General features: G+C 52.4%; 1 protein-coding gene across 3 annotated transcripts in view; it reads left to right on the top strand.

Moving 5' to 3' along the window:
* Positions 1-12,953, top strand: part of ZDHHC5 (zDHHC palmitoyltransferase 5) — a 43,605-nt gene that overhangs the window by 18,589 nt on the left and 12,063 nt on the right. For all 3 annotated transcript variants that reach the window (XR_012159282.1, XM_073346758.1, XM_073346759.1), the window contains 2 exons: positions 11,938-12,059; positions 12,659-12,816. Coding sequence is in view for 2 of the 3 variants with exons in the window: in XM_073346758.1 (XP_073202859.1) it covers positions 11,938-12,059; positions 12,659-12,816 (280 nt within the window). In the remaining variant the exon portion in view is untranslated. The remainder of the gene's footprint in view (positions 1-11,937; positions 12,060-12,658; positions 12,817-12,953) is intronic.

Genomic DNA, 12,953 nt, shown 5'->3' with positions numbered 1-12,953 from the left:
GGGTTAGAAAGGAACATAAGGCTGCAAATCTGATTTTACTTTCACTTGATAACAATTCTTGAGATTGAATCATTGTCCTTGTATTTTCCCTCCTCTGTCACTTGTGAGCCACCTGTTTGTGGCTACAGACAGGTCCCCTCCCCTTCTTGGTTTCCCTGGAAAGTGACAGCAGCAATCAGGAGACACTGGTGCAAGCCTGGTATGTTTCAGTCTGCTCTCTCCACAGCCTGTGGTCGGGTATGGGAGCAGCTCAGTCCCAAACTGCCTCCAGTAGGATTGCTCACTAGAGCTGTCTTGTTTTTTTGTAGGGTTGCTTATAAGGGCTGTGCTGCTGGCACTGGTCCTAAAGCATTTGATTTGGAAAACAAAACACACATAGTTACATGGAGTTAAACTGAAGAGAGATGAGGAGAAAGAAGTAGGTTCCATGTAAAGACTTGCAGGCCCCTCGTTGGCCTGTGATAACATTCCTCAGCAATGGGGTGTGAGAATCGGACTGGTGCTTGGGTTTCTATTTACTCTGCCTGGATGGCTATCTTTGGAGACTTCATAATTTTGTGGCCCATGTGGATCCTTCCCTGCATCTTTCCAACATGTAATCTGTGCTGCCCATTAGTTCATCTGAGACCTGACATAGGATTTATGTGCCTAAGTCAAGAAGTCCATTTTAATGTATGGACTTAGTTAGCAGAGGTATCAAGTCACATAATATGGTTTAAACTAATTAGGGCCGTTGGCCACTGTTGGGACAAAGCTGAGAAAACAGCATTGGCTTGAATGAGAATAAAGAACGAAGTAGGCTATGTCCCCCATTCAAGGAGGAAGAAGCTGTGAATTTGTATTGCGGTTTTCTCCTGAACATTTTATATCATTTAGGACAGAGAAAGCCCTTTGGGTCCATTTCTCTCCCCACTGCCTTCACACCCTTCCAGGCCTGCTCCCCTGAGTTTCAGTAAATCTAGTTTTCGCTGTCTTTCCCCTTTGAAGACAATTTGGCCATCTATATAATCTCACCTTTCACAGAGGTTTCTTAATGTACAGCTGCTATTTGTCCCTTTGCTCAGATTCCTCCCCAAATTCCTAGCTGCCCTCTCTCCAGCTCCCTGATTAAGCCAGTTAAGTTGCAGCACAATTTCCCACTTCCCCAAACAAGCTGCCATCTCTTATGTTTTAGAATCATAGAATATCAGGGTTGGAAGGGACCCCAGAAGGTCATCTAGTCCAACCCCCTGCTCAAAGCAGGACCAATTCCCAGTTAAATCATCCCAGCCAGGGCTTTGTCAAGCCTGACCTTAAAAACCTCTAAGGAAGGAGATTCTACCACCTCCCTAGGTAACGCATTCCAGTGTTTCACCATCCTCTTAGTGAAAAAGTTTTTCCTAATATCCAATCTAAACCTCCCCCACTGCAACTTTAGTCCAGGGGTGAGCAAACTTTTTGGCCTGAGGGCCACATCGGGGTTCTGAAACTGTGTGGAGGGCCGGGTAGGGAAGGCTGTGCCTCCCAAAACAGCATAACCCCCCCATCTGCCCCCTCCCACTTCCTGCCCCCTGACTGCCCCCCTCAGAACCTCCGACCCATCCAACCCCACCTGCTCCTTGTCCCCTGACCATCCCTTCCCGGGACCCCCCGCCCCTAACCAACCCCCCCCATCCAACCCCCCCTGTCCCCTGACTGCCCCCACCCCTGTCCACACCTCTGTCCCCTGACAGGCCCCCCAGGACTCCCACGCCTATCCAACCCCGTCTTTTCCCCTCTCCAGCCCCCCCCCATCCTCTGCCCTATCCCTGTCCCCTGACTGCCCCCCCCCACCTGGAACCTCCTGCCCCTTATCCAACCTCCCCACCCCTTACCAGGCTGCTCAGAGCAGCAGGACTTGCAGCAGCGCTGCCCAGACAGAGCCTGCCACGCTGCCCGGCAGGAGCTCACAGCCCCATTGCTCAGAGCTGAGGCTGCAGAGGAGGGGGGACAGGAGGGGACGGGAGGGGCTGGGGGCTAACCTCCCTGGCTGGGAGCTCAAGGGCCAGGCAGGATGGTCCTGCGGGCCGAATGTGGCCCACGGGCTGTAGTGTGGCCACCTCTGTTTTAGTCTGTACCAAAAAAAGCAGCCAGTGGCTGCTAACCCCTCATTCCCCGTCCTCCTTCAGTCACCCCAGTCCTTTTCCTTATGGGCATTCTGCAGACAGAAAGGCACCATCCAAATGCAAGGATGGGTTTGAATTTTCAGCTTGCTGTATAGTACTTGTAGTTTGAAAGCATTGGAAAGTCAGGTACCTTGAAAAGCACTATCTCAGGAGATATGAAATGGAATATAGTCTTTTGCACTGATGGCTGCAGCTCCATTTCAGTCAGGGGGATGGTGACTAGGGTATGGATTCTCTCTCCTGCCTTTGGGGCCCCAGCCAAACCTGTACCAGGTCAGTAGTGATGGAAATTCATCTGCTCACAGCTATTTGGTTCCTATTTGAAATGAGTTGAAGAGTGTGTGGGTTGCAGGGGTGGCTATCAGCCCGTGTTCTTGTTGTCTCTTTCTTTACAATGAACCTATTCCTATGATACTTGAGTTCCTTACATGTTTGTTAAAGTGAACATGCACATTTCTTCTTTTCACTTGGTTTATTGGAGGCATTTTGGTGGCATTATTCTGGGTTGTTTTATAGTGGATCTTTTATTTTGTTTTGAAGGTGCTGAGATTTATGGTCACACTGATCTCTCTTGATTTCTTTGATCTTTCCTGATTACTGAGAAGGCTCAGTCTCTGACAGTCACATGAGTCCATATCACAAAAACTGCTGACATTGATTTTTCCATTTGTCAGTCTCAGCTGAGAATCCAAGGAATGAATGGGCCATGGAAACCTAACTTCCCTTTTCAGAGGAGGAAATGGGAGCTTACTCCTGCCCCATGGGGGTGGGTGGGCAATAGTGAAAGTAAAGCAGGAAGCGTGGAGTAGGGACACAGTGATCAGATTTCCCTGGACTTGGGTTGGAATTGGGGTGGGCTGTGGTATCAGGCCTTCCAGTGGGCCTGTCACAGGGAATCTGAGCAGAGAGTCCTAGCTGGATTGCACCCCTTGCAGTCATGACAAAATGCAACCAATCACATGGAGCTGGAGGGTTATTTGCAATGAGAGTATAGAGAGAAACTGGAAAGGCCAGGATATCACAGTTCAGCGCCATCACAGTTCAGCCTGGTGAATGTGATAATGCCAGCAGCATCTGCTCTTAACCATACAGAGGGAAAGGTCAGAATGCAGCACCGGAGTCAAACGTGGGGGGTTGTTTCCTGTGGAGTAATTGTTTCCCAGGAGGAAGTGAAATAGCCACTAGAAGAGGAGGGGGTTTTGGGGGTGGGATTGAGCCTGTGCTGTAACTGCTGTCTCTGGGGAGAGAGGAAGATCAGGCTGCATTAAAAAGCACGGTCTATTGAGTAACTGGCTTCTCCCAGTGTGACTAGCAGAGAAACCATCTATGCCTTAGCTCCCAAGGTATGACTCAGTTTGCCTGGTGGGCTGGAACTATTGAGTTTCCAAGCGCTCTGTTGTTATCTACAGTAGAAAGACAAGCCTCAACAGCTCCTCTGGAAATCAGTTGATTTCTCTCTAAACATAAGAGCAAACCTCAGTTCCCTGGGATTCCGATGGTCACTGAGGCCGCTATGTGGAGACCCACCTCCCGTGGTTTGGTGTAGGCTAAAGGAGCATGGAAACATTCACTGTCCTTGCTGCCTCTCCCTTGGCATGTTGTGATTCAGTGTGGGAAGTCCAGTCTACCTAGGAGCATGAAAGGCAGGAATGCATTGCCCTGTCTGTCTTCAAATAATGAGGCTTCCTTCCAGCATCAGCCTGGGTCTCTGCTCTGCGAGGAGCAAATGGTACCTGCCTAGAACTTCCTTATCTCTGGCGCTTGGAGGGTGGATCCTGGCACTGTTGCCCTTGAGGAAATCTCACTGTGCTGGGAAACTGAGTGTGGGAATCCTGGCACTAGTACCTGGTATGCGAATCTTTCTTTGCTTGGAGAGTGAAGGCTGAAACAATTAGCTGGTAGGAACTACACATCAAAGTACACTAGTGTCAGGCTTCACATTTCCTGGAATAGTGGATTCCACACACCCAGAGCACTTAGAGGCTGGTAATGTGAATCCTGGTACTGGTGTGTAGGTTCCACAACATAAAGGCTGAGCATGTGAATGCTGCCATTAGTGCCCTGAGCATGGCTTCCACTGCCCGTGGGTGACCTGGAGGTGTGACTTGTGTCACTAGTGTGCTGTGCTGTGGCTGCTGTTGAGCTTGGGAGCTGGAATTACAGGTCTTGCTGTGGCTGGAGTCAGGAACACTAGTCCCCTGGAGTGTGGATACTACAGATCTGGAAGAGGATTTTTTTTTTCCTTGTGGAATCTGGGTATCTCTGAGCTTTGGCTCAGATCCTAAACTCCTGCTCTGAAATCCCAGACTGCAATGGCTTTGAATCCCTGGCCTGCCGTTCTGGGTATAAAGTTCACTGTGTACCAAATGGTCTTGGTTTGGCAGCTTGCCTTCCTGGTGGGCTATAACTAGACCTGATATGGGTGCGTATAGACTTTCCCCAGGACAGATAGGGGAGACTGGGGAGCTGGTGCTATGCAATCACTTTAGTTTTCTATGAACTACATGGAGAAGAATGTGTTATGGAGGCTCTGAACACCTAAAACTATTTTGGAATGGAATAAAAAGATTCCCCACTAAAGTGCTTGTTATGGGCACTCCAGACCCCAATCAGAGTAACTGCTGGAGTTAATCCCTCTGCTCTCTTTGCAGTTGGAGACTTGTTCCGTCAGAACTGTCATTGATTCTGATGCACTGGGATCGCTACTGGGGCTGAAGTCAGGCTGCTTTTGTTTTCTCACCCAGCTCGTTCTTGAGTGTTCATCACTGTCTCTTAGAAACTTGACTCTTTCCTCCTGAAATGTCCAGGGGAGGGAGTCCACTTTCCTCCTTGCTTGGGTTCGAATTTTCCCTCTGTACTGGAATGCTCAGTGTGGGGTTCTGCCATTCATTCCACTCAGGAACAGTACATCTGCCTGCTGGAAGACTGGTTACTTGCTTTGTTGGCATTGCAAGGGAGAGAGGAGACGGTTGTAGGTATAGCATCAGGAGAGGAGGAAGAATGGCCAGATGCCCAGGGTGCCAATGAGATGAAGGTCGCTTTTGAGAGTGGATTGACACTGAAAGATGCAAGGTTTAAGGAGGAATTTGTCCAAACAAAAGGAGTGGTGATTAGGTGCCCAGGAAATAGCTCCAAGCATAAGGGGCAGCTTGGAAGCAGTGAGGAAGGAAGGTGGCTTGGGCAGGGGCTGAGCAGTGCAGAGCTTTGAAGGGAAAGAGGGGGGGGAGTTAGGGAGGATTTGAGGGTTGATGTGATCTGAGCTGTGGCAGAAGAGGATTTTTAGCCACCCCAGGAAGGGTGTCCTTCAAAAGCGTGGTTGTGTTCTCCTTGTCTACCTGCTCCTTGCAAGGCTTTTCCCATGCAGGGTGCCGCCTGGCTGGCTTCTGGAGTGCAGCTTCGTGTGCCATTCTGAATCACTGTGTAGGGAATCCCCCTGCCAGGAATGGAAAGGATTGAAAGCCACCCCTTCTACCCCACACACTTTTGGTTCCATTCTGGTACTAGTATAATATTACTAAAACCTGGGTAGAGTCAGTGATGGTGTAAGGCTGCTTGGGCGCTCGCGGCACAGTCACACGCAAACCAAGCCTGATGCTGCTAGTCAGGCATGGAATGAACCTGCTAGGGGCGGGGTCGTGACACTCCAGGCTGCCTCAGTTTCACTTCACACAGCCTGTGTAGTACATCGTTCCCAGTCTCTGACTTGTGCATGATGGGCAGTACTTAGCTTTCTGTGGCTAACGGTTGTTCAGGTAGAAAGGAACCTAGGTTATGGCTTATTGCAAGAGGGGCTTGTTGGAGCAGAAAATGCCATCTGTAGCACCTCTGCCACCAAGAACTTTGAGAGTATTAGTGGATTTAGCCTTCTCCCTGCCCCGACTTCCCTGTGTGTGAGACTGACTGGGAAACCCAGAAGGAAAGTGATTTGCCGAAGATCACTTAGCAGGTCTGTGGCAGAGTGTGGGACAGCACCCAGGAGCAGGGCTCAAGCCATGCCAGAATGCTCCAGTACACTGTTTCAGCACCTTTTTTAGGAGCTGGAATGGCGTTCCAGTACTTCTGCTAATCCTGGTCCAGGCGGCTCCTTTCTCTCCTGGGTTGCAGAGCATCCTTTGAGCCAGCAGGTGCTGTGCCTGGATGGGGGTTGCTTGGCGGTGGGTCAGCAGTGAGGGAGCCAGGGATGCTGGAGCTAGGACCAGGCAAGGGAGCGCAAGGGACTGGAGCTGCTGGGAGCTCAGCAATGTTGGGAGCCAGGTAGCAGGGCCACCCAGATAGCGCATACCCTTGTGAGGAGAAGGAGCTGAGCACAGGTTATGGGGTAGGATGGGACATGCTCTTGGGGGAGTCTCCCCATGCTTCCCCCAAGTCCTCCTCTGCCCCATCTTACTTCTGGCTCCCCACCCCACCCCGCACCTCCCATTGCTGTGTGTTCTGTTCCAGCACTTCCTTTTGTTTACAACTCCAGCTGCCCAGGAGTCCTGACCAGTGTTCCCTCTAATTTTTTTTGTCCATGTGCAGAATTAATTTTGTTATGTGCACCAATATGGAGCTGATGTGTGACCCATCACCTTCATATTGGTGCACATAACAAAATTCATGTGGTGGGGCCGGGGATGTGGAGTTCACGGTGTGGGAGGGGGCTCAGACCTGGGGCAGCATGTTGGGGTGGGGGGGATGAGGGCTCTGGTGGGGAAGGGGGTTCGGGGGGGGGGGCCTCAGGCCTGGGGCAGAGGGTTGGGGTAGAGGAGGCATGGGCTCTGGGATGGGGCCGGGGATGAGGGGTTTGGGGCGTGGGCTCTGGGGTTGGGCTGGGGATGAGCAGTTTGGGGGTGCAGGCTGCCCTGGGGCTGTGGTGGGGAGAGAGAGGACTCCCCCCAGCCCTCTCTTGCTGCAGCAGCTCAGGGCAGGGGGAGAGGCACCTCTCCTTAGCTGCAGCAGCTTCGGCAGGCCTGGGCCAAGAGAGGGGCTCCTCTCCCCCAGCTGCGGGAAGTCTGGGGCATGTCCGTGTTGGGGCTGGGGGAGGGGCGCCTCTTGCAGCCCCGGCAGGTCTGTGCTGCTTTGAGGGAACGTAGGTCCTGACCCACAGTCCTGTGCACTCAACCCCTAGTCCCTCCCCATGCATTGCAGTTGCACTAGCCAAAGTTGCTGTCTGGTTCTCCTTCTCAGTGGGTGTCCCACTTCAGCTATAGCAGCTTTGGAGCCTCTCACTTTTTCAGAGGCAAAGGGCTGGAAGGCTTCTGCCTGTTCAGTCAGTGGTAGTCGCCATTTTGCCCACCCAGGCCAACGTGGGGGTGTGTGAAAGTGAGAGCCTGTTTGGTGGCAGAGTATATGGGGAGGGACACTGACCTGGATGCAGGCTCCCTTCCCATGGCCTGCCAGGAGAGAGTGAGGGGAATTAATTGGGTTAATTATCAGATGGGAAATGAGCAAGCCTGTCCCAACGCCTCCTCCAGCTGGGTGGGGCCACAAGTGCCTGCCTGCTCTCTAGCCATCTCTCCTTTCTCCCCACACCCTTATCTTCCTCTGCCTCCCTGCCCTTCTTTCATCTCTCTCCCACTGCTTAAAGCTGCATGCCAGGGCAGGTGTGTGCAGCAGCTCCTCCCTTGGCTTCCAGGACAGGGACATACTGTTTACCTCTCCCTTACCTCTCTGCACATGGCTCTTCTTCCTTCCAGTCCATCCAGGCCACACTCTACCTGCTGGCAGCTCCCTGCCCTGCCAGGTACTCCCAGAACAGGCACCACTAACAGAGTGGGTGTGCAGGGACAGCATAGGCAGCAGCAGGGCCTGCTTCCCCCAGCAGTGTCTAACTCTAGCCCTGAGGTGATGAGAGACTCTTCAGTCTGTGGCCAGTCCAGCCATAGTCTCTCTGCTGAGACTACTAATGGGGAGGATTAAGTAAATGCTGGTGACTTTGGGATGGGAACATATGTCCATTGAGAAATGTACCAAGGCCCTCCCCAGTTCCCTTTGCACAAGCAGTACAAATGGCCGTGATGGTTCTGACTGCATCACTGCTTCAGCAGCATGATGGGAAACAAAAGTGGGATATGAACCTGAGGTGGGATTGAAACTGCTGCTCTGGAGGAGACAAGCTCCACAGCCCAATATCCCCTTCACTCCCCCTGTTGGTCTGGGGCTGGATTGGAATCGCTCCTCCACAACCCCATCTGTGACGATTTTGTGCCAGAGAGTCCCCTGAAGCTTAGACTGGATTGGAACTGATGCCCTAGAGCAGACAGACTGTGTCCAGTTCCCTGAGTCCCCCCCCTCTTTCCCCCAGCCTGCCACCTAGTCTTTTCCCCCCGGCATCACTGGACTGCTTGCCTCTTGCTAGGCCTAGTCTGTAGATGTTGGCATTTGAACATACTCTTCCCCCTGTGCCATTTCATACTTTGGTTTTGGTTAACAGGCCCAGAGCCAGGGTTTGTATAGCATGTGCGGCGGCTGCTGCTGCTGCCGCCCCACTCCTGCCCTCCACTGGAGATTGTCTGTGCTCCCACCAACCTGCATGTGAGAGGATGGTTTAAAGTGGGCTTTTCTGTCCTAGCTGTCCCTTAAAGGGAATGTTAAATGACAGTGTTTGGCAGCGGAGGAGGGGCTGGAAGTGGAACAATGAGCAGTGGGGCAGGCCATCACTGCCCAATCTAGTGTGTGCCCCACAACTGCTGCCCCAGACTCTGAGGCTGCCATGGATTACCCCAGTCATGCCATATGTCATCCTGTGCAGCCGGCCATGCGCTCTCATCTGTCTCTGTGCTCCTGCTGCCTAAATCACTCTGTGTGTATTGCAGACTGCTCTGAGTTGGGGGGAGAGGGACAGATGCTGCCCTAGATCTGTGGGATTAAACTCCCAGCCGCAAAGCAGATTAGGGTATTACACCGGCACCTTCAAGGGGGAAGCCCACTGTCTCCTGAGCCCAAGCTCCTCCAAGGGAGGAGGAATGGTGATTCCCCTACCAGTGTGTACCATTTCTGACACACACTCAGCATCCCTCCAAACCCTCCTGTGATTCTGGAGGAGCTGTTAGCCAGCCAGCCAAACACCCAGCAGTGTGTGGGGGTGAATCATAGAATCATAAAATATCAGGCTTGGAAGGGACCTCAGGAGGTCATCTAGTCCAACCCCCTGCTCAAAGCAGGACCAATCCCCAATTTTTGCCCCAGATCCCTAAATGGCCCCCTCAAGGATTGAACTCTCAACCCTGGGTTTAGCAGGCCAATGCTCAAACCACTGAGCTATCCCTGGGGGAGCTCTATATAGAATGAGGGGCACCTGAGCCCTGTCTCCCCCGTGGCACATCTCGCCCTCCCACACCATATGAGTTTTCCGGAGCTGGAGGGTGGGTGGTGGCATGTTTCTAAGGGATGTCACACCGGTAACATCACTTGCTCCGCAGTACGCAATCCTACTCTGTAGTGACTCCTGCTTTTCCAGTCATGCCTTCTGCTTTGCCAGTGCACCTCAGTCTGGCTCCTGCTCTTTCAGTCCTGCCCCACCCTCATCAGCTCTGCCAGTCCACCTACATCCTGGCCTGCAGCACTGAGATGCACCTCAAGGTTTGTAGGAGCCCTTTGCTGTATGGGGTTTGGTTTATTCCAGTGGGTCTGGGTATCGTGGTGGGGATTCTGTAAATAAGGTTGGAACTCCCTTATCACTGTCTGCCCTATTTTGACCTCCAACCAACCAGACTTAGCAATAGCAGAGTATTAGTCATTGTGGATCTCAGACCCACCATCCGTGACCGAGCTAGATTTTATTATTTGTATTACAGTAGCACATAAGGGCCCTGGACAGGGACAAGAGCACGAATGAACTAAGCACTGTACATTATTTATTAGGAGTATTTTGGTAGCACCTAGTAGCCCCAGCCATGGACCAGAGCACCATTGTGCTGGGTGCTGTATAATCACAGAAGAAAAAGGTGGGCCCTTCCCAGATGTCCCCTCTGATTCCATCCTCCTTGCTACAGCTAGAGACCTTTTTCCTCCTGTACAGCCTAGATGTTCGTGACTTTCCTTTGTCCCCCTGAGGACACTGGGGAGCAGACAATTAACTTCTTTGATCCCCCACATCCCAGTACAATAGGCACAAGGCAGAGTTAGGGCTGTTTGGGAGCTTTAACTGACTGTCCCAGTATTCAGACATACGGCTGTCTTTTTCACTTGGACATTCTCCTTGGGTTCTTTCTGCTAAGTAGCTGCTTTCCCCCCTGTAACCTGGTCTCCCTGCACATGTGGTGGCGGGGACATGTTTTTTTCTTGCAAGCTCTCTGTGTGTGGAGCTGTTGGTCACACTGTCTTGTCCTGTTTCTTTCCCTCGCTGTCTAGTTTGCCTTAATAAGTTGAGTCAGTCCTGCTTTTGGTTTGTCCAGGGCTCCATCTGTCTTAGGTACTTTTGTGGGCCCTATTCCTGTAGTGTCTCAGGCAGGGCAGTGCTATTATCCCCATTGTACAGATGGGGAACTAAGGTACAGAGAGGCCATATAACTTTCACAAGGTTACACAGGGAGTCTGTAGCAGAGCAGGGAATTGAACCCACCTCTCCTAAGTCTTAGGCTGGAGCCCAAACCGCTGGGCCATCCTTCCCTGAGTACAGACTCAGGGCATGGTGAGGTCCCACACAGCAAGATGGAACCATCATTTGCATGCTGGGGGATGACCATCTCATCCTCCAACATGGCTGAATTTGGAGGGGACATTTGTGATGGGGTGGAAGGGGAGGACTGTTTTTCACTCTCCCCTTCCAGTGGATTTTCCAAGCTGGTCAGAGGGGCCCAGCAGAATGTTTCCCTTATGTGCCCACTGCTAATCACTTCCCTTCCTGGACTCTCTGGGTTCCCCATGCCCAGCAACTGCTGTTCAGAGTGTGGAGAGTATGTGCTGCATTTCAAAGCCAGCTAGTCTCAGGAGAGTAGGGAGAGGTTATGGGCAGGAGTTTCTATACCAGCCAACTCAAGCAAGAGCTGGTGCCCAGTGGAACAAGGTTAGGATCTAGCCAGGGGACCTGTGGCCCAGAAGACTGGCCAGTCCTGTTGGGCATTGTTTCTGCTGGAGGGCCCAAGTGCCCCTTCTGTCCCAGAAGAGGGACCCAATCAGTTCTGTGTACACTAGTCTCCTAGTGCTGCTTATCTATTTGGCATACCCCAGCCCTGCTGAGAAGGCTGCAGGCAAGTTTCCAAGTGCACTGTTGTCCTCGCTGGCTCTTCTGGAGAGAACCAAGGGGAGTGGCCTGTTGTGGGAGAGAAGGGTTAATGGCTGTGTGTTGGGAATTCTTTGACTCCTGTGCAATATGGTTCCTAAGCTCCCCTGGGGAATGTGAATCCCCTGCTCCAGTGTTTGCCCAGTGGGAAATATGACCCACCTATCGGGGGTAGAATGTGGACTTCCATTTTGGGACACTGCAAAGCACAGCAGGGACGGTTTGTCCAGTGCCCAGCACGTCCATCCCCTCACTCTGTCCTCTGCCCAACTGCTGCCGTACTGAGCTCTGCAGCAAGGAGCAGCAGTTGGGGAAAGGATATTAAACACTATTCTTGCTGCCTTCAGACACAGGGTTGAGGGCAGGACTCTATCCTCACCCCTTTCCAGTTCTCAGCTCCAAACAGCATTGCCCGGAGTCCCTCCTTGGATAGATGAGTCTGAAGGGCTTCTCTTGGGGTTGCAGAATGCAGTTATTAGACTAAATTGGGGAGGTGCTGGTGGGAAGGGCTGGGGACGTCCTATCTAGAGTCCAATTAAGTCATGAGTTGAGGTGGTTTTGCATTGTCTCATCTCTTGTGTCTGTGTGCAGGTGCCCGGGGCTCAGCCTGTACATCTCCCCGATCATCCCCATCTACAATGCTGTTGTCTTCCTCTTTGTGCTGGCCAACTTCAGCATGGCCACCTTCATGGACCCGGGTATATTCCCACGAGGTGAGAGCTGTTCCCGCCTCAGTGCAGCCCAGGAAGTGTCTTGTCAGGAGCCAACTCTTTCCATGCTCTCCTGATGACGGGACCGGGCTGATACCCCAGATCTCCAGCTTCAGGGCATAAGGCTGACCACAGGGCTGAGGAAAGAACCTCTTTGCCCTGGTCATGTGGTATTGTGCTGGGACATGCATTGTGAGAGTTTTCCTTTTTCTGTCATCTCTGGTATTGGTCGCTGTAGGAGCCAGCATTCTGGATCAGATGGACCAATGGCCAAAACAGATAGAAATCCTGTATTCCTGGATCAGGTCCCTGAACCTCCCATGGGCAGCAGACATCTGAGAGACCCAGGCCTAGGAGAACCTCCCGATAGATGGTTCAATATTTGGGGCCCTCTAGACGGCTCCCATGCCTGCTCAGAATGCAGATTTGGGGATTTTCCTGTTAGGGGGTGGCTTAGGTGTCCAGCGCAACAGCATCGGGACAGCAAAGACTGGGGTTCTCAGAAGCTCTCCCAACTTTTGGGGGCAGGTAGCAGCCGGGTTTGCTCTGTGACTTCCCAGTGCTCTGACTTATTGCTCTGCTGGGTATTTCCTCTCCCTTAGCCGAGGAAGATGAGGACAAGGAGGATGACTTCAGAGCCCCTCTCTACAAGACAGTGGAGATCAAGGGCATCCAGGTGCGCATGAAATGGTGTGCGACATGCCGCTTCTACCGGCCCCCGCGCTGCTCCCACTGCAGCGTCTGTGACAACTGTGTGGAGGTAAGGAACCGCCGGCAGGGCAGGGTACAGGCTGGACTGCAGTGATCTGAGCTACTGCACCCGCAGCACCCTGTGTATTGCACAGCTCTTCATGCCAGTGGTCGTCCTGTGCTGTGCTTGGCTGCAGGACATGGAGG

Source organism: Lepidochelys kempii, chromosome 6 (assembly GCF_965140265.1).
Source record: "Lepidochelys kempii isolate rLepKem1 chromosome 6, rLepKem1.hap2, whole genome shotgun sequence".
Lineage (NCBI taxonomy): Eukaryota > Metazoa > Chordata > Testudines > Cheloniidae > Lepidochelys > Lepidochelys kempii.
This window is presented reverse-complemented; position numbering and strand designations above follow the sequence as displayed.